This window comes from Trachurus trachurus (assembly GCF_905171665.1).
Source record: "Trachurus trachurus genome assembly, chromosome: 4".
Classification (NCBI taxonomy): domain Eukaryota; kingdom Metazoa; phylum Chordata; class Actinopteri; order Carangiformes; family Carangidae; genus Trachurus; species Trachurus trachurus.
The window spans coordinates 27,151,915-27,173,338 of NC_139898.1; the positions used below are offsets into that span (position 1 = coordinate 27,151,915).

Here is a 21,424-nt window from a genome sequence, read left to right on the forward strand (position 1 = left end):
CTTTACAGTGCGACCTCGTTTGATGCTTGTGTTGTTGGTTGGTTTGTGAACTTTTTTTTTTTTTTTTTTTTATCGCTGCAGAACCAAAGCTGGAGCTTCAGATTATCTGACACTGGACCGGCTCGTCCATTTTGCTGCAGACGTTGGGACTGGAGAAGGCTAGATGTTTTCTGCAGAGGAAGTTAGAGCAGACAGGAGGTAGAGAGGTGGCATGATAAGAAGGGTGAGGCTGATGCTTCCCTCAGAGATGCAGGGAGGGAAAGACACCATGTGGCTTTTCTATTGGCTAGAGTGAGGTTTGTCATTTCGTTTGTAAGATCATGTCAGTCATCTGCTGCTGCTGCTGCTCTCACCTCTAGCTCCTCTGGCTGTGACCTGTCCAGGACTGGGGAGGAAACAGGGCCAGGAGACAGTAGTTGATGTATCGCATTGCATTTTGGATTCATAAAAAGTTTGACTAATGCTACTGGAACAAGATATAGTGTCAGCAATGCCATTCAGAGTATCCTTTACAATCTGAAACACACAAGCTCAGGAGGCAGCACTGAGTCCTGTAGAGCTTTATAATACAGTTCAGTGTTGGTTTGCAGTGTAGTACATTAGTACTGTCCGGTATCAGGGCTGTGCAGTATGTCATGCGGTGTATGCAGTCGCTCCATGGTGGTAATCTGTAGCAGAGGTTCTCAACATGCTCTACCAAAACATGAGACGAGTAAGTCATCGTCTCTGTTTTTGCAGTGATAGTATCCCTCCAAATTAAATAACGGGCCGATAACGATTCTGTTCTCTCTTCTCTGCAGGCCAACCCCCCTCCAGTGGTGGTCAACACAGACAGCGTCGACACCCCCCCATATGTGAGTACTGGCTCAAGCAAAGCAGATTTAAAAAAAAACCTCTAACCAACTGTGCACTTTGCATCTGCTCCCTGCTCGTTCTGTCAAATCTCATTGGCAAACACTTTGGTACGAGTCAGCTTGTTGTCGACGTGAGTGGAGTTAAATCGCACAGATTCAACATAGACACTGAACGACTTGTTGACAGTGGTTGTGTGTGGTCAGCTGTCAGTGGCTGCAGCAGGCTGTAGGGTTGAAGCTCGGGTGAAGTTGAACACAGTTTGTTTTTACCTGCAGTTTGAGAAGTGATTTGAACAGACCACCTTAAATAGTGATTTAAGGGTGACCTGATGCTTCTCTGTGAGTGCCTCTGGTGTATGAAGTGAATTTTCACTGGTTAGTTAGAGCCAAGATGAGGAATCAATGGACAACTGACAGAAAATCAAAAATACAAAATGCTTAACATTTGTACCATATTTCCATCACATATCTACAGTATGATGTTTCTGTTCTTGTGATTTAATCATATACAGTAATATGAGGAGAAAGTTTGAATATGAGCGTCTCTCACAGTATATTTGTAATTCTCAGCTCCTATATTAGATTGTAGCAACTATCTACAATCATTGTGGTACTTTTTGAATATTTACATCAATAGATTTCCTCTATAAGCACCACAGACACAACAATAAAATGTTATATGAAGGGTTACAGTATTTCACCTGCAACACTAGTCTTAGAGCTTCTTTTGGGAAAAAAGTGCAATATTTGAATATTTCTGCCCACTAAATGTTGAGAATAATGACGGTAACATCCTGGTTTTGGTCAAAAATCTCAGTCCTACATGAGATGAATCCAGATGTCATTTTACTGGTTTGCCAGCTGCTACAGAGACTCAGCGTCTGTTTTTGTTAGATAAGTTTATTATGTAATTATAATGGAGTAACTCCTCGGTGAACTGCCTGCGATAAAACACGCAGAAGACGATTCCTTCTCACACATAATTCACTTTTCACTCTGATCGTGACAGTTACTCTCATCCAGATCAGTGCGATTGATAATCTGTGTGAAACAAACTTTACTCTCATTGTTGATGATTCATTAATCAACATTAGGGGGCAAAGGTCAATCAACTTTTAACATGGGGAAAAGTTAAAGGGATAGTTCAATATTTTGGCAAATTGGCAATAATCCCTATAGTTTTAGGCAGTAGGTTCGTTACCTTTATTTGTCTGTTCAAGCTATTCTTAGAACAGCCGAGTTGAGCCGCGACCTGTTCAGAGCTACGCTACGCTATGGGATTTCTTGGTTTCCCTCATCAAACTCATCAAATGCACAATCCAACAACTCCAAAACGCTCTCATGACCTGAACATTCAACACGCTATGAGGTAATAACAGATTGTTACGAGACGGAGTTGTTTTCATGAAAATCCCATGAGCCTCTGTAGTGTAGCTCTGAGCAGGTCGTGGCTCAGCTCGGCCGTTCTAAAAATAGCTTGCACCGACAAATAAAGGTAACAAACCTACTCCTAACACTATAAGGATTATGGCAATGGGCCAATTTGCCAAAATGTTGAACTATCCCTTTAAACATGCATGATGTCATTTCTGATTACGGTGCTTATAGGATGCACAGGCTTTAACTTTGATCATCTTTACTCTATAATACACATACAGTTACAGCAGAGCCAATATTTTCATTCACTTATTAAGTATTAATAGAAATTTCACAGAAATTTGAACTCAGTATTTTAGAAATGCCCCTAATATACCATTGTCCTCAATTTTTACTTATGTGTTTGGTGTTTATAATGAACTATAGATGGTCTATAACAACTATCACTTTAAGTATGTTTGTAAAAGTGTGTGTGTGTGGTCGGTATCAGTAGACAGTACATGGTGTCTGATGGAGGACTGTGCCCTCTGTTTGAAACGACAGGAATTCAAAATCTAAACTAATCTGACTGCACAGAGACACAGATTACAGCCAAGGGGATTACATGGGCCATTGGGATGCCACTCGACCACTGTGTTTTTGTGTGTGTGTGTGTGTGTGTGTGTGTGTGTGTGTGTGTGTGTGTGTGTGTGTGTGTGTGTGTGTGTGTGTGTGTGTGTGTGTGCGCCTGCAGCAGCTAGAGCAGGACCAACACACTCATCTCCCAGTATAAACCAAGCGGAAAACAAAATACATAATAGTCTGCTCAGATCAGATTTAATTCTGTGTGCTATTTTTCATTCAGTCAGAAAAACGTACACGTTAATATATCTCGTAGTGCAGACGGACGGCGCTGGCCGAGCCGTGTGATTGGCTCACGGGCAACGACAACTCATCAGGGATGATCTTAAATGTGACATCAGAGGTAGTACATCATCATTAAGCACGCATTACCCGTTTAATCTGCCGGATTCATGCGTCATTCATAAATTATCAGACGCCTGAATTGACTTTTGTGTCATTCTGATACTTGTTGTGTAATGTTTTACCTGATGAGTGAATTAACGATCAGATAATCAGCTCACTCACTGTATGAGAGAAACATCACACTGACTGGGTCGCTGCTGCAGAGACAGCGAGGAGCCTCATCCACCTGAGATGAGCAGGAAAGTTTGATGCAGCAATTAACTATTTATTTTTCATCACTACTCAATCTCAGCGGTGGTTTTCATCCAATAAACTCATGGAAAGACTGCTTTTAATTTATCTGGACACTGGGGCGGCGGGGCCAGATATATAATATGCATTATATGTTTTTTTTCATTATTAAACCTTTTATTTGAAGAAAAAATAGGTTATGCATGTTTCTCTTAATTTTGTATACATGTCATCAAGTCTTATCATCAGAAATATGTTTTTTTTATGTTCCTAAATATATCTGCTTTGACAAGGATCTGATTTTGTTTTACTTTCTGTTTTTTTATTGTGATTTTGGCATTAAATAAAACTGAGGATCGCCTCTCAGTCTATTCCTCAGGAATAAAGAAAGGTTGATGAGGATAATGGGAGGACTAATACAGCTAATGTGTCACAACGCAAAACTAAAGTTGGCCTTTCATTATCAATAAATATGCCAATTATTTTCTCTTTTGCCTGTCACAGTCTGACACATAAAGATATTCAATGTATCATAGATGAAGTTTTAACAGTTGAGAAGCTGAAACCATCAAATATTAGACAATGTTTTGCTTGAAAATGGACAAAAACCATGAAAGCAGTAGTTGGTGATTACAGTCATCTTCTTTTGTTCAGTTGATCAAATAAACGTTGCAGCTCTACGTAGAAATTAATGCGAAACACTTTTCCTACAAAATGAAAAGAGTGTTTTACTGTCAATTACAGGAAAACTGTCTCCAGAGTTTATTTTTTATTGACTCTATTCTCTCTCTCTCTCTCTGTTTTACAGGTGAATGGAACAGAAGCAGACTATGAATATGAGGAAATCACGCTGGAGCGGGTGAGAGCTCACATACAGTGACAACACACCACCGACATGCGTGTTCATCACACACTCTGTGAATGTACTCAGTCACATCAGTCCCTCGGTGACAGAACCTCCATCTGCTCAGACTGACCTCTGTCCTCCATGAACCCTCCTCCATAATCACGCTAAAAACATCATCAGTGCTGCTGCTGCTGCTGCTGCTGCTGCTGCTGCTGCTGCTGCTGCTGCTGCTGCTGCTGCTGGGAGCACACATGAGTTCACATGCCTGTCTCTTTTAAACTAACAGAAACAGGAACCTGTGAGCAGACAAACACATGCAAATTTGTGAGCTTAAAGAGCTAAGAAACAAGACTGTTAAAAAGGTCAACTTTAAAGCTGCTGATATTTCTAACTTCTTGCTCCAAAATAAATCAGTTGTTAGGATTGCTTTTTTAAAAATCTTTTTTAAATTGTAGGAATAATGCAAGGTTGTATACTGTACTACTAGCACTGTGGAGCCTAGTGTAAAAAAATATCCAAATAAATTCTTCGTTTTTTTTATGCTTTACTGAGCATTTGAATGTTACAGTTAGAAATATTGTACTTTCTACTGCACTGCTTTTAATAGCAGCTGCGGTTAGGTGTTACTCCGCAGATGTTTTTAAGTTATGACTTGACTCAAATACAACTTTTTTGTTGTTGTTGTTGCAGTTAATAAAACTATCCATCAGAGAAAATCCTTAAAATTAGCTACGTGTTTGCCCTTTACTTTGAAAGACTGCTTACATGATAATGCATCCAAATATATAATGAACACTATACAATCGCTACAGCTGTTTAAATGCATGCAGAACATTTACGATATATATGATGGGATGTGTTTTTTTATATTTAATAAGTCAACATTATGTATGAATCAGTCATCTTAGTTTCCTTTTTGTTTAGAGTATTTTACAGCTACTTTAGGCTGTGCAACGTCTTTTAGGTGAAGTTGGTCTCAAACACTGAGACTGAAACACTGAAAGTGAAACGACAGAAGAGTTTGAAGGAAACAAATAAACATGAATTAAGTCATTGATTATTTTTCGATGACATATTTGCTTCATCACTGGAGGAGAAATGGATGGATTTGGTTTTCAGGACTTGCAAACAAATACAGTATAAAACAAACATTTAAAACCAGAGAGTTTCCAGTCATAGAATCTCCATCTGCTCCTTCTTCAGCTCTTTTCTTCTTCTCCTCCTCCCTCTCATCGTTGTACTTTTCCTTCACACAGTCACACCATTGCTCTGACTCTGCTGACCCTGTTTCTCCATCCTCACTACTCCTCATCCATCCTTCCCTGATCCTCCCCCCTCCCCCCTCCCCCTCCCCTCTCTCATTATATTCCCCTTTCTCTCACCCGGAGGCTCTCTCTCCGTCTCTCTCCCTCTCTCACTCTATTCTCCTGTGACCTGGTTCTGTCTGCTTGACTGGATCTGCTTTAAAAGACACTATGGACATACACGCATGCACAGGCACAGACATTATACCCGATGACACAGCATGAGAGAGTGAGAGAAACATGCACAGAGCAATGGCCGCCATCAGGTAACACGGCCAATTCACAGAGATTACCCATGTGTCATTTGATAATAACAAATATCTGGAGATAAAAACTATTATAGAAGATTTTTATTGGTGATTTGAAGAGGTAACACACATCTGCTGTGATAATGTGTGTGATTGTGGCTGTAGGAGGAACCTTTGAAACCAATACAGATAGTCAAACAGTTTATTTCCCCATGAAATAACACTGTGTGTGTCTGTGTGTGTGTGTGTAGGGTAACTCGGGCCTCGGGTTCAGCATCGCTGGAGGGACTGATAACCCCCACATTGGAGAAGACCCCTCCATCTTCATCACCAAGATTATACCTGGAGGGGCCGCGGCTCAGAATGGACGACTCAGGTATTGACGCACATCCCCGTGATGTACGAGGCCGTTGTGCTGATTTATATTTTTCCCTGAAGCTACATCATGTCCGGTCTCCAACCTTATCCAAGTTTACTTCAACCAAATCGTTATTCTTCTAACCTTGACTGAAATCAAGTTGTAAATTCTGAAATTTTGTCTCTGCAGTTTTCATCACTTTGTACAGTATTTAAAGCTGCGCACTTGAAATACAGTAACAATGTTGGTGCAGCAGGTATCACAGATCTACAGGTGGTTACACTCCACTGTTGTTAGGCGATCATGAATGAATCGATTGACTGAACGTCAGCCGTTTAGCAAAGCCAACAGATTCGATCAGCTGTATGAAACCACTGAATGTGCCATTTCAGTGCTTCACTATGGAGATGACTCAAAGACACACATTCATACTACTGTCTTACTGTATGAACAGTCAGGTAGAAGTGGAGCTGACACATCAGTTGAAGATCTTTGTACCTTTTCCTTAATAAAAACAAAACAAATTATTTAAGGAACAGGTAAAAAGGACTTTGTCAGAACTTTCTTTCTAACCAACATTACTCCAGTGTCTAATTTCAGAGTGAGAGATCGTAACATTTGCATTTCTGCACCGTTTATCTCCTCATGCAAGTCAAATGACGTCTTTTACTGCACGTGACTTCTTTTATTGCACAGGGTGAACGACTGCATAGTCCGGGTAAATGAGACGGACGTCAGGGAGGTGACCCACAGCGGGGCTGTGGAGGCGCTGAAGGAGGCCGGAGGTCTGGTCCGGCTGTGTATACGACGCAGGAGGAGCCTCACCGAGAGAATCATGGATATCAAGTTGGTCAAAGGGCCGAAAGGTGAGTGGACACTCGATAACGCAGTGTGTTATATGGTCCCTCATCCACTCTTCAAATGGCCAGATGATGCCATTTTACTGTATGAAATCTAAATATCAATATACCTCTTTACCTTAATCTAATTATACATATGTATACATGTTTGAAGGTATGTGTATACATGAATGTGTAGTATGATGTATAGATGTATGTGTGTTTTATAACTTATTTTTATTTATCTAGTTAATCATTTTATTAATTTATTTATTTTATCCAATTCTACTCTTATTATTTATTCTTATTTTAATTCCCCCCTCCTTCTCTCCCCTATTGTAACTCATTCTACTGTACAGTCTATCACACATTTTCAAAGTCATATGTCAGGAAATGTTTTATAAAATGTTTCAAATGTTTAAATAAAAAGTTCTAAAAAAAAAAAAGAAAAAGAAAAAATGTAAATATCTTTCAAAAGCATCCTGGTTACTCGGGACCAAGATTATAAGTATGACGTGTTGCTGTTTTCTGTGTGTTCAGGTTTAGGATTCAGTATAGCAGGTGGAGTTGGAAACCAGCACGTCCCGGGTGACAACAGCATCTATGTGACTAAAATCATCGAGGGAGGGGCTGCACACAAAGACGGGCGGCTACAGATAGGAGACAAACTCGTAGCTGTAAGAAACACCTTCTTCTTTTTTTTGTCCCTCTTCTGTCTTTTTCTTCTCTGCTGAAACGATACAGAAAAAGTTTATGCCTGAACAACTTTTAGATAAAAATATAATTTCAGGTTTATCAACCCATGAGCAAAATATGAGCAGAAAACAATCATCATGTCATCTCCATTACCCCTGGCTACGTTATATTCCATAATAAGACTACTGTATATTATTATAGAAGTACAATATCTGAGGGTATGCGTGTAATTTGTGACTCTGCTCCTCTGCCTCGCGGCCTGTGAAAGATAATTTAACATAGCACAGCAGCAGACTGACTCAGCATAGAGGTAAAAACAACATGATTAGAGCTTCTTCTCTGGTAAATAAACGCTGACAGACATTAAAGCTGCACTATAGCATCCATGTTGTGTGTCTCTGCTGCAGCGTGTCTGTTATTTCGTTGTCTGCATGTTGTTCAGGTGTCGGTTGTTTGTGTGTCTCCAGGTGAACGCCTCCTGTTTGGAGGAGGTGACCCACGAGGAGGCGGTGGCTGCGCTCAAGTCGACTCCCGACGTCGTCTACCTGCGCGTGGCCAAACACACCTCCCTTTTTATCAACGACAACTTCCCTCCACCTGACGTCACTAATTGTAAGCACACACACACACACCATAGAGCTTTCAATGTACGTACAATGTATGATCCTGCTCCCAGGTAAACATGGGCTTATGCAAACCCTGACTGTGCAGACTCTCTTCACAAAACCAGAAAACAACTTTCAGCAGAGCAGCACTAGAGTGAATGTAACACACATCACTGCAAAGACAGTTTAGAGCCAGATGGCGTTGAACTATAAAGAACAGCGAGGCTGTCGCTGCAGATTTCTGCTTCAAGTGAGTGAGTTTATAAGAAAACTCTCATCTACCATCAGACTGCAGGCAGACTCACTTAGAGTCACACAGACTCTTCTCTACGACTTTGTATCATTACAGCAGCACAGTACTAATGAAACCCCACATCAACATTATTACAAATGCACATTTTTGAACAGTTATCAATCATGACTTATTTATTTTTTTATCTTTATTATTACTGAGTCAGTGTTGCCTATGGGGGAGACATTGCATACAGTAGCTCACTCAGAACAGTATAAGGTGGGATGAGTGCCGCCTCCTCAATGCAAACCATGATATAATATGTGGCACATCGGTTCGGTGGTCAACTCTTACACCCTCGCATGCATCTTTGCCCGGCGAAGTGGTCACTAGTCTTTGCAATAGATTTCCACATCACTGTTAAATACTAATACTAATGTATTATGGCTTGTTCTCATGCTATTGAGCCATAAAACGTTCTTACTGTGCACACGTTAGATGCATTAGAAGAGTTTTACATTAAAATACAAATATTTCATGAACTTAATTTGGTTAAGAAAATAAAATATACATTGACATTTAAAAGTCAGGCCACGCCCCCTCGCCAGACAGTCTGAAATGTGTTATACAAGCGTCTGATAATCAGAGAGGGTAAATTTGGTCGACTGGATTACCGCCACCTGTCACTTCTCCAAATCAGCATATTATCAAACAACATGTTATTTATCTCCGCCTCCAAATCTAACACATTACCAAACAGCAAATACCATCCTGCTGCCTCTCCATGTAACTGCAATATATCTAATTATATGCAGTCTGTCAACAGTTTAGATGGACGGACGGAGCTGTAGCTGCCCGAACCTTAGAAATGACAACAACAAATGAATGTTTTTATGTGACAGTTGCTGTTTTTTTTCTTTCACTCCCTGCAGCGTACTCCCCTCATCAAGACAACCATATAAGCCCCTATATGAGCGGCAGTCAGTCTGTAAGCCCGGCTCCATTAACCACACCCAGATACTCTCCGTTGCCCAGGGCGATGACCGGAGACGACGACGTCACCAGGTGAGAAACCCCACATGATCACACAAATACAAACTACAAAATAATAGCTGGTACAAAAGAATAGAAAAAAAACAACAACACACAATCCAAACCTGAACTGACATGCCGGTCACTTCATTACTGAGGCACGATCCATGATTAAACCTATTACCACCTTTTAAAAGTTCATCTTCATGTATATAAGGGCTACACATCTAGTGCACATCCAGGCAGCTGTAATGTTCTTGATTTACCGTGTGTCATTACAACACAGTGTCACACTAAACCTTGAAACCTTGAAACCTCACCGCCTGGATGTCCATCTCCTACAGAGATTTATATGCAGTAACAGAGACCATGTGTCATGCAGCTTTTCAGCCATCACCAATAATTTCTCAGGTTTTTTATTACATCAGTGTCACATTATTGTTTTTTTTTTGTTTTTTTTAAATGATCCTGCATGTTAATCACTGCTTATTGCAAATTGAAAGAAAATTGTAAAATTTTGTGGCAAAATGGAGGAAATACTATTTGATTTTGCAGATTCTTGTTTGCTCTAGTAGTTTCTAAAATAAATGTGAATGCAGCAGTTTCCAGGGTCAAAGGTCAAGCTGTTCTCCACTCCTGCAAAGCTGCTTTAACGCCCCCCTGCGAGGTCTGTGGGGGCTTTAAAAGGAGTCCACAAAGACGTCAAATTGGGCAACAGAGTCCTTGAGAGCTGAAAATACACTGACTGGCCTATGTCCTTCCCTGCGTGTGTGTGTGTGTGGCAGTAAAAGGCAGATGGCATTGCGAATTTTGTCTCAGGACTCAGGTCACATATGCACACACATGCACAGACACGCATGCAGATTCTCAGTGCTGCTCTACTGTCTTTAATCCATTTTAATGGACGGATTACAGCCTATCACAGCCCTCGTCACACAGCTGGCATCACCGTGGTTACCAGAAATTCGTCATGAACCTTTGGGCCAATCAGAGCGCTTTGATTATAATAAATCTGATAAGCCTCAGACTGAGTGCAGAATGGTCATTTTGACGTCTGCCTCTCTTTCTCCCTTTTTTTAGTTTTTTGTTCTCTGTTTTTATCTGTCTCTCTCTCTCTCTCTCTCTCTCTCTCTCTCTCTCTCTCTCTCTCTCTCTCTCTCTCTCTCTCTCTCTCTCTCACTCACTCACTCCCTGATTAGTTTGTCATGCAAATAGAGGATTACGGGTTTTAATGAATGTCCACTGAGTGATCATAATTTTAGGAACATCTGCTTTTTGCTTCTGTTTCTTCTTACGTATTATTTCCTGCTTTTGATCGAGCGACTCACTGCTTCAACTTTCCCTCTCTAGTAAAACCCCAAATCCAAAACAGATTACTAATATCTTTTCCAAGACTTCAGGGCAGGGAACAACTTTTTGTTGTTGTTATAAGATTTAGTAAATTGCCCACCTCAATGAATGAGCTTTTATGGCCCTATAAACTGTATTTAATGTAGATGTTTTACTGTCATAGTCAGTTGTTCAGTAAGGGTCTGTATGGCTCCTGATACTGTTCTTCCTTTTGGATTATTTGATATTAAAGATGATAAAAAACGAAATTCATATCACATCCAACATTCACTAATGCACGTTTATTATTAAACAGCATGATAACTTACTATCACATATTATTATTGAAGTCAGACCTGCACAAAATGAAGAGCCACATGCAGGTCCGGTTGTTGTCTGGACAGAACCGGGGGATCCAGGTTTCAGTTCTGTCTTTAACACTTATCTGACCTCTTGTGTTTCCTGTGTATGAAACACATTAAAGGTAGTTGTTGAAGAATCAAACTGAAGCATCAGTGTGTGTTTAGCACCGAGGCTCAAACTGTGGGTGGAAACAACCAGACACAATACAATACTGACACCTGCTGGTCAATACGGTGAATGAGTCTACTGTTAAATTCCCTTTGCTCCCACCGAGAAGTCCAGTTAATCACCACTCTGTGGGCTTGTATTGCAGATTTTTATATGTTCACAAAACATTTAAATACACACACTTCAGTAATTGTTATTATTTGTAAGTTAAATTATATAATGTCTTATCTTATCGTATCTGTGTGCCATGTTTCTCTGCTCCTTATAACAGGCTCTCAAACAGAGCTTTATCAGGTTTTATTCACATCCATCAACTAGATTTGAACTCTCTGGCTCCACTCTCACACTGATTTGAAAATACAATAATATATATAATAATTTGTACTGCAATATGTTAGATACCATCCTCTTTTATGCTAATACAAGTGTGTGTGTTTGATTTGTGTTCCTTCCAGAGAACCCAGGCGGGTGGTGCTGCAGCGGGGGTCCACGGGTCTCGGTTTTAACATAGTCGGAGGAGAGGATGGAGAGGGGATCTTCATCTCCTTCATTCTGGCCGGAGGTCCAGCTGATCTCTGCGGGGAGCTACGAAAGGGGGACCGCATCCTGTCGGTATGAGCAACACACATGAACCTCACACATACAGTACAACACACACACACACACATACAACAAAACTACTGTCACCATTACTGTGATTCATATCTCAAATTCTGCCGTTATTGCCGCGTAGATCACACAGGGTCATCAAGGGAGTCACTCTGTAAGATGATGTCGTGCATCTGTGTCTGTACATTATTGATGTGGAGCCATACGAGTGACATTAACAGACATTTTTTTGCTGAAGCTTTGAATTCACTCACAGTTTCTACAAGCCTCAGTCTGAATTTAAAGAGAAAACTGGCATCGTATTCTTTGCCCCGTACAGTAACCTGTCAGTCAGTCACCACTAATATGGGGGAATGTGTGCTTTAAAGCTGTATTTTGTGCCCCTACCAGTGTGAGATATGGCTTTAATTTTCTGCAGACAGGACTCAAACAGGATTAAGTTCCCAGACTGTAGAGACACTGACTGTCCCTGCAGAACGACCGGGGCTGTATTATGTATTCATGTATGCATAGAAGTACTGACATAGAATGATTTCAGGCACAAAACAAGCACACACACAAACACACACTGCACAAGCACAGACGCAAGCGAGCGGTCACCTGCAAAGTTATTGACCCACACACACACACACACACACACACACAAGCGTTCTTAATGTTGTGCTCATCTCACTATACATTTATTACTATTGATCCAGCGTCAGCTCTTAATTCTCTTTCTCTCTCTCTCTGTGTGTGCGTGCGTAGGTGAACGGTGTGGACCTGTCCAGTGCGACGCACGAGCAGGCGGCTGCAGCTCTGAAGAACGCAGGACAGACCGTTACCATAGTAGCACAGTACAGACCAGAGGGTGAGTAATGCAGTTACAGTAAATACAGTGCACAACAGATCTGGAAAAGGAACGGCTCGAAGGGGACAAACGTGCTGATTGTATAAATATACTGTATATAAAAGGTTTTGTCTGTAGCTGTGTGGGGTGGAGATGTTGGTGAGGAGATTAGGAGAAAATGAGGCAAGTTGTAATTTCAGGCAGTGAACACAGTTATCAGTGTGATGCTGCCACCTACAGTACAATCTGTGGAAAAGCCCCCCCTAAAAAAAGAAAGAAAAAGAAAACATTACTGTAACATGAAGCAGTGACGCCACCAAATTCAAATTATTCAAATTCGCTTTATTGGCATGAATGTTACGAGAACTATGTTGCCAAAGCATCAAGAATCAATGAAACAAAACAAATACAACTCACAGAATCATAAAATGTATATATAGTATATATACCACCATTACCACCACATTGGATTGAAGTGTGTGGTCTGATCTTTGCATGAATAGTTGTATTAGAGTCATTATTGGGAACATACATTCAGAAATACAGTAAAAATCAAGACACCTATACATACACACGCACACATTTTTACTGCCCTAGCCCCCAGAGTGAACCTTAACCATCACCACTGACTTAATGCCTCATGTTAAACAGCATCTAGATTTAATCAAACAGCCAAAATGTCTTCACACCCGACATCTAAGTCCTCACAAAGACAGACAAACATCTACTCATGGACACACGCTGAGAGGCAGAGCCAGGTTTCCCAGCCAGCACCATCCTGGGTGTTTGTCTACTGGGAGTGACTGAGAAGGCTGTAACCTAGGTAACCAGGTTATAACCAGCTGATTGGCTCAGCTAATGGTATGCTGTCATGATGTGGGACCTGTGTAAAGCACATGCACACGCACATGTACTGTACGCACACACACACATGCACATGGTCTCAGATTTTTACTCCAGGAACACGTCTGCAGGAGCAGGTGGAGCGTGTGAGTCTTTCTGGTTTCATCATGTATAATTCAGTCAGAGAGACGGTCTGGAACAATGTTATTCAAGGCCAGACTAGTGTACAGTATGATACACTGTCTCTCATGTCTTTACAGTAAGACACTCATGAAACGGAATTTACAACCCTTGGAAATTATCTTTTGTATTAGATTTGGAAGATTTGGAAGATTTGCAGTGCATAAATTAAAACAAGTCAAACTGATAAATAAAATTAGACACGTAAAAAAAGCAAAGCTCCATTAGCTACAGTACAGTATACCTCTGGGACTGGAGTCACAGGGCTCACGGATAGAAACAAACAACCACACACACACTCACACCACTTCAGTGTCCACTAGCTTAAACGTACAATATCAACACTGTAAACTGTCATTAGTTTTTTAATGAGTTTTGGGACTTTTTTTCTTCTTTGAAATGGAAATGTAACGAGTTATGCAAATGTTTGTGCACTATACTATATATTAGGGCTGACCCAAAAAAATCGAAGCTTCGAAGCTTCGTTCGTTGCCATGGTAATCGATCATGAAAGTCCGTGATCGATTATTTTTTTTCCCCTCCTTTTTCCCTTTTTGACACCGGTTCTCATCGGCAATTGTTACATTAAAATGAGTAGGCTACTTGGCATCCTGGAAACAGCCGCCGAAGCTTCGATTAAAATCGATTTTATGTCCGCGAAGCTTCGATTATCAAAATATGATAATCGGGTCAGCCCTACTATATATGTTATTTGTTTTTAATTAAACCACATATACAATAAGTCCACACATAAAAAACATATATTACATATGAAAATACATCCAAAAAAAAATGTGTGTTTCACATTGTGACTGGTGTGATCCCAACACAGGATTCGATTAGTTTTAACTTAAGCATTTAAAATCTTCCGTACCAGGTCGTATAGTTTCATTTTTGGTTTTCAAAAATCCTGCACTGGACATGAAGAAACATTGTCACAAGATCTTGTTAATGCTTTTCACGGGTTTAGTGTTTGTAAAACCCTTAGCGGGCGAACAACGACACAAATTGATGACATAAATAAAAGGCCAGTAGCTGTTTCTCCAGGTATTATTCAGTCTATAGTTCAAACAAGGTTTTATGTGAAATAGAGAAGATGAGATGGAGGTCAGACCACTGAGGTGACAACAGTCAATTGAACCGTGTTATAAAAGCGTTCTGGTTGTATGTGTAACAACCTTGATATGAGAAGGTTTTGAAAAGCATGAAAAAGACAGAAGGCACTTGAAACTCTACACTTGAAATCAGAGCAGGCAGCTGAAAGGACACACCGGTGGAGATTTTGAACTGAGCAGAGTCGACCAGCTGGAGGAGAAACACTGAAGTAGTTTGAATATCACCTAGAAATGATGCAGCTGTCGGCTTTTAGAAAGAAAAAAGAACTCCAATAATGTCCAAATAGTGTTCAGGGGAAAGTGGTTGTTGTTGGCTCAGCTCATATGGAAAGGAGCGACATACATTAAGAAGCAGAGGGCAGTGTTAGACTGTAATGAAGTTCCACAGCAGCTACAGTATGCAAATGTAATTGAATCTTATGGAAGTAGCATGAAGATATAATCCATACATCATGATGTATCGGTCATGAATTCTAAAAAGCTGCACAAGCATGATGTATGGGTTATGAATTTCTAATTTTAGGAAGCAAAGTGTTTAAGTAAAGATCCTAAGTGAAGCGTTTCTCCTGTGCAGGATGGTGCAGAGTAAAAGAAGAAAACAGGAAAGACAGCACACGTACTGGTCCTTTTGTTTACAGTTATAATCCTCTACATTTTGACAGTAATAGACGACACCCCTCTGTCATTTTAAAGAATAAATAACTGTGTTCGTGAAAGTATTTTGCTGTTAAGAGTCCATACCACATGGTTGGGTGTTTCTGTAGCAGCACAACACTTATGGTGCTAACAATGTTGTGCCACTCCTGCGATTTGGATATTACACTTGGCCATATTTCAGTTACAGTGTGATTAATTGTGTCCTTTTCAGCACCAAAAAGGTGATAAAGTTGTGTCACAGGGACACGGGGTGTCACCCAGTCTGTTAGTCTGTATTCAGCACCAGTAAAGACACTACTGCTGCTGCTGCTGCACCTCACAGGAGTTTGCTTGTATTTGCTGTGAGGGGGATCAGCACCATGGACAGCGCCCTGAGCTCTTAAAGGAAACATCCAACAAAAATATCTCTCTTAAGAGTCAAACACACAGCACCTGTAGCTCTAATAAGTTTGTAGCCTGTTCTCCTTAATGGAGTCTGGCTCCTGAGTCACAGCAGTTTTGTATGTTGTGCGCAATTCTTTATTGAACAGAAACAGATTGAAAAACTAATTTATAACGCAAGCCATTACACAACTTAATTAAAATTTCAAAAACAGTTATGACTCACTCTATTTTTTTTTTCAACAATGTAATGATAGAGCAGCCCTGTTTTATGTTTTTACCTGCCTGCAAAGCAAATTTCCCTCTTGGGACAATAAAGTCGAAGTTGAAGTTGAATTTCAAATTGTATATAAAGACACAGGAACAGCACAAATACAGGACAAGAGGACACATGTAGGTACAAAAAGATAATGTACGTATATGAGAAAATAAACAATAAATAATAAGTATCAAACTAAAATAAAGTATCAAATGAAAATAAATGATAATAAGATAAGATGATTAAAAAAAAAAAAAATTCCAAATGTCCCACAATGCTTTGCTTCCCAGAGGGAGAGGCTGAAATATTGAATGTTTAATACCTTTAATAAAGAGTTGTTTGTTGGGAGATGACAGAAAACGTTGTGGCCTTTGAAGCCTGTGTTGCACACAGGTCAAAACGGTCTGTTGATTTGGCCCGGTCCTGATCCATCTTGGCACTGTGTGTGTGTGTCTGTGTGTGTGTGTGTGTGTGTGTGTGTGTGTGTGTGTGTGTGTGTGTGTGTGTGTGTGTGTGTGTGTGTGTGTGTGTGTGTGTGTGTGTGTGTGTGTGTGTGTGTGTTGGGAGAGGTACAGTAACAACGTACAGTATCAGAGGAAGTCCAGCAGGTCTGACTGAGAGCAGACTGTAGCTGTAGCTGTGATGTGATGTTCAAGGTCCCTGCTCTGTTACAGTATCATATCACTCTAAAATGTATGTTGTTATTTTTTGTTGTGTTACTCCTCCTAATGTATCAATTGGTGTAAGTCCTAATTGTGTGTGTGTGTGTGTGTGTGTGTGTCTGTGTCGTGACTCTCTTTGAATCCACATTAGTGACTGTTGAATGAGCTCTATATCAAACCTTCTGTCCACGCTGAGCTTTGGTCAGCACTGTGCGCAGGCGTATGTGGGTGTGTGTGTGTGGGTGTGTTAGTGTGTGTGTGTGTGTCCATCTGTGGTCTGTGTCTATCCCGTTCCCGTGGTTACAGCATGCAGTGACCAGCAGCGCTCCCTCTGTTTCATAAAAACACTCCCTGCCAACGAGAGAGGAACTCAGGATGACCTCCACCAGGAGAGGAAAAGTGTCTCTATCACCTTGTGTGGAGTGTGTGCCTGTGTGTGTGTGCCTATGTGTGTGCCTGTGTGTATGTGCATGTGTGTGTGTGAATGTGTGTGTGTGCCTGTGTGTATGTGTGTGTGTGTGTGTGTGTTTGTGCACAGGTCCCCTCCTGTTATTTGTATTAAATATGGTACCCGCTGTAGCCAAACACAGCACAGAGCTGAACACCTCATGGAGTTTGTGTGTGTGTGCCTGTGTGTATATGCATGTATGCCTGTGTGTATACGTGTGTGTGCCTGTGTGTGTACGTGTGTGTGCCTGTGTGTGTGGTTGGTTCAAGCTGATGCAGCAGATATAGATCTGTGTTTATTGGAAGTGCGGCAGATGGAGCGTGTTTGTCTGTGGAAAGTCTTCATGCTGCATCAGGAACGAAGGCGTTCCTCGTCACGTTTCAAGATATTTGGAGCCAATTATAGTTTAGTCAGACCTGTGGCTGCAGAGTGTGTGTTTTACCAGGTTTATATTATACCTTCAGTCAGGCATGACTGGTTGACTGGACTTAGTCCTAAAACTGTTTACTTGTGTAAGAATAAACAACCTCACTTAAAGTTCATTATGGTGCATTTTCAGCACATAAGATTGGAAGATTAAGTTCTTGCAAAATAATGACAGGAACAGGAAACAGGAAACAGGAAATCTTGTTTTAACTATATGATTGATGCAGTAAATACCAGTGTGGTTCACTTTCTGCACATAGCATGTGATATTCAGATTCCAGTGATTCTCATGCTCTCAGTGTTTTCATGCAGTAACAGGAGAAAGTTTTAAAGCCTCATGAGCTCATCATGTCTACAGAGCCAAATGGAAAGTTGCAGCCACCTCCACTTTCCCTCCCTCTGAACCCACCGTGGCATTAACACAGTGTTCTTAACATAATCCTCGAGTATTATTGATGATAGCTGCTTTTACAAAGCACTGTCTTCCAGACGGAGGTAATGAAACACACAACCAGACAATGATGCTTTTAAACACAAGTTAACAGTGTGGATATAATAGAACCACACTCCCATTACCGGACTCATGATGGACGTTATAAGTATTAAAATCAATGGAGCAGAACAAGAGATATTATCTCTTTTTAATCTCATGCATTCAAAGATTGGTGCCTCCATTACCCACAATGCAGCTCCAGTCTGGTATGTTATGTTACAGCAGTTGTGGCTAATTTTAGTCTTGAGCTCCTACACTCCTCAGCTTTTGTCTGGAGCTAAAAACTCAATGCAGTTTTTTTTTGTATCTCAATGCAGTTTTCTTTTGTATCTACAGAACAGTACAGTACAGTATGGTGCAGTATTATAGTAAAATACAGTACAGTACAGAACAATGGGCTAATACTCTCCAAGTTATCAAACATCAGCCGTTTCAAGTTAATGGTCAGATTAACTTGCTGCTGACAGTGCTGAAATTAGTAAAGTTGTGTTTTTGGTGATTTAGATTTGTAAAAGGAGGATTATCTGTTTGGTCTGCCATCTTGTTTTACACCAAAAAAAAACTATTTAAAATGTGTGAAAGCAGGCAAACTGCATATTAAAGAATGAAGCGTGGCTATAGGGTCAGGAGGACGTTTCAACACCCAGCAGAGGATCCTAAATAAACACCAGTCAAGTTGCCGTGCGTTGAGGCGTCGAGGTGTCGCTGCTTCACTTCTTGGCGTCTCAGAGAAACATCTGGACGTTCATCAGAAAACCAAAACGCCGCAGCTCTGAACTCTTGAGTGTGATCTCCTCCGGTGCCGTTAAGTTTCCTGATGTGGGACTGGAAATGCCTGCAGGTTGACAGCAGTATTAGTCACTGGGATTACACACAACTGTCACTGTCACACACACGTACACACACACACACACACACACACATGCACGCAGAGGCGGTCTCTGTCAGCAGTAATACTGAGGTGATGCAGAGCGGATTATCTTCACTTCTCTTAGCCCGCTTATTAAACTCTGTGTGCGAGTGTGTTTGTGTGTGTCGAGCACCAGTTGTTAAGCAGAAGATTAGCAGCTCCATCTCTGAGCTTTCACGCACCAAGTTGTGGGAATATCATCATCCGCTGGATACGTACAGTACAGACCGCTTTCTTTTCTGTCCCCACTTCATTCCATCGCTCTCTCTCTCTCTATGTTTTTCTTTTTTCTTTTCTTCTTTCTTCACTGCTTTCAACCTGTCAGCCCCACCCACCGTCTCCCCGGTGTACTTGTGTCTGTGGCAGTGGTCTGACTCACCACCCCATAAAGTGGCGAGTGGTGAAGTGGGGAATCGGAGGCAACTGATTTGGGACCTGCGTCGTGTCACAGTCGTGTCGAGACGATGAACAAACACACTCAACATGAGAATATTCTGTCTTTTATTGCTTTAATTTTAATTTTAATGTCCCCTTCTTCACCTCCCTTCACCTCCTCTGCAATCTGATCAGTTAATCAATACCAAAATAGATTACCGTACTGTATTGTATCCATTATAGATGAGCCTCTTCCAGCACTGGTATTTTTAGAGTCAGAGCCTAATGTCGATTCTTGCACGCTGATGATCAGACACAGGAAATTGACTGAATGTGTGCAAACACAAGAAGAAGGGAGGATTTTGGAAATTTACTGCTCCTACAGTAGCCTACGTGCGCTCTCTGGTTATTTATTCATGGTGGATATTCACAGTTTGTTCTACTCGAGGAAAGTTTGTGTGAAGAGGAAGAAGCAGGTGACGGAGGAAGAGAGAGAGAGAGAGAGGGAGGGAGGTGCAGGGTGATGGTGGGGAGGAAACAACACTGGTGGTGCAGTGGCACAACCCTAAAGATGAGAACTGGCCATCTCCAGTGGTTTTCTGTTGCTGATCGCACTAAAGCAGCACGATGCAGAGAAAGGTCCCTGGCTGCCAGCTGCTGAATGGAGGAGAGGAGAGGAGAGGAGAAAGGAAAGTAGAGGAGATGATAGGAGAGGAGAGGAGAGGAGAGGAGAGGAGAGCAGACTAGAGGTAAATGAAGGAAAGAGGGGATAGAAGCCCCAGAGCCCATTAGTCTCTGTCATCACCCCTCCCCCACCTCTTCCTCTCTCTCTCTTTCCTCTCCTCCTCCTCTGTTCCCCCTCTTCCATCTCTCTCTATTATATCTTGTTTTCTCCACCTCTCTCTTTCTCTCTCTCTTGCTGTTAATCTGATAATGCTGCGTTGAGGTGATGTGTGTCGACAGAGGCAGTTAGATGCTGATCATGTGAAACTTCATATCTGTCTTATAGACAGTTTTATGTCCAGAGGGCGAAGTTGAGACCAAAGCGTGCGAGTGTGGAAGCCCATAACCTTCTGACTTTTATATGAAAACATTTTTTGAAGCTGTTTCTTGTGAAAGATATAAAAAGAAAAAAGTGGAGCTGGAGAGAAACAGATGGAGAGACGGACCAATATTAATCAGGCAAAGCAGAAAGAGTTTAATTCCTTCTTACTTATGAAGACAGATGATTCTGTCTTTTACAATACAATGAATATTCAATCCACGCAAGAACCATGAATTGAGATATTAATGAAGAATCACACACACAAAAAAAAAATCTATATTCACAATTTTGTGTGTGTATATGTGTGTGAGTGAGTGAGTGAGTGTGTGTGTGTGTGGTGTGTAGACCAATTCCCTGGGCCAAAGTAGGGCAGGAGAGCCTGGCATCGACTCAGCTTCCTGCATGAGTGACCTGAGGAAACAGTGTGTTGTGTCTGTTTGTGACTGTGTGTGTGAGAGAGAGAGAGAGAGAGAGAGAGAGAGTGTGTGTGTGTGTGTGTGTCTCCGCCCTACAGCAAGCTGCTGTCAAAGAGAGGGAGGAGCAAATGAACGTAGCAGCGAAAGGGGAGATAGAGAAAGAAAGAGAGGAGTGTAGTAGAGAGAGTTAGCATCTGTTGTTTCTGTGGCAGCTCAGCAGCACTGGACTGATTTTTAAACACACACACACACACACACTCTCTCTCTCTCTCACACACAGACACACACACACACACATGCATACGCACACCACTGCATACCTACACA

General features: G+C 41.3%; 1 protein-coding gene across 2 annotated transcripts in view; it reads left to right on the forward strand.

Moving 5' to 3' along the window:
• The window catches only part of LOC310984968 (disks large homolog 4-like), a 114,311-nt gene that overhangs the window by 65,108 nt on the left and 27,779 nt on the right, over nt 1-21,424 (forward strand). For both annotated transcript variants that reach the window (XM_083970348.1, XM_083970349.1), the window contains exons 5-13: nt 801-854; nt 4,237-4,287; nt 6,079-6,203; nt 6,882-7,051; nt 7,565-7,701; nt 8,188-8,332; nt 9,490-9,622; nt 11,905-12,061; nt 12,806-12,908. In XM_083970348.1, the coding sequence (XP_083826474.1) occupies nt 801-854; nt 4,237-4,287; nt 6,079-6,203; nt 6,882-7,051; nt 7,565-7,701; nt 8,188-8,332; nt 9,490-9,622; nt 11,905-12,061; nt 12,806-12,908 (1,075 nt within the window). The remainder of the gene's footprint in view (nt 1-800; nt 855-4,236; nt 4,288-6,078; nt 6,204-6,881; nt 7,052-7,564; nt 7,702-8,187; nt 8,333-9,489; nt 9,623-11,904; nt 12,062-12,805; nt 12,909-21,424) is intronic.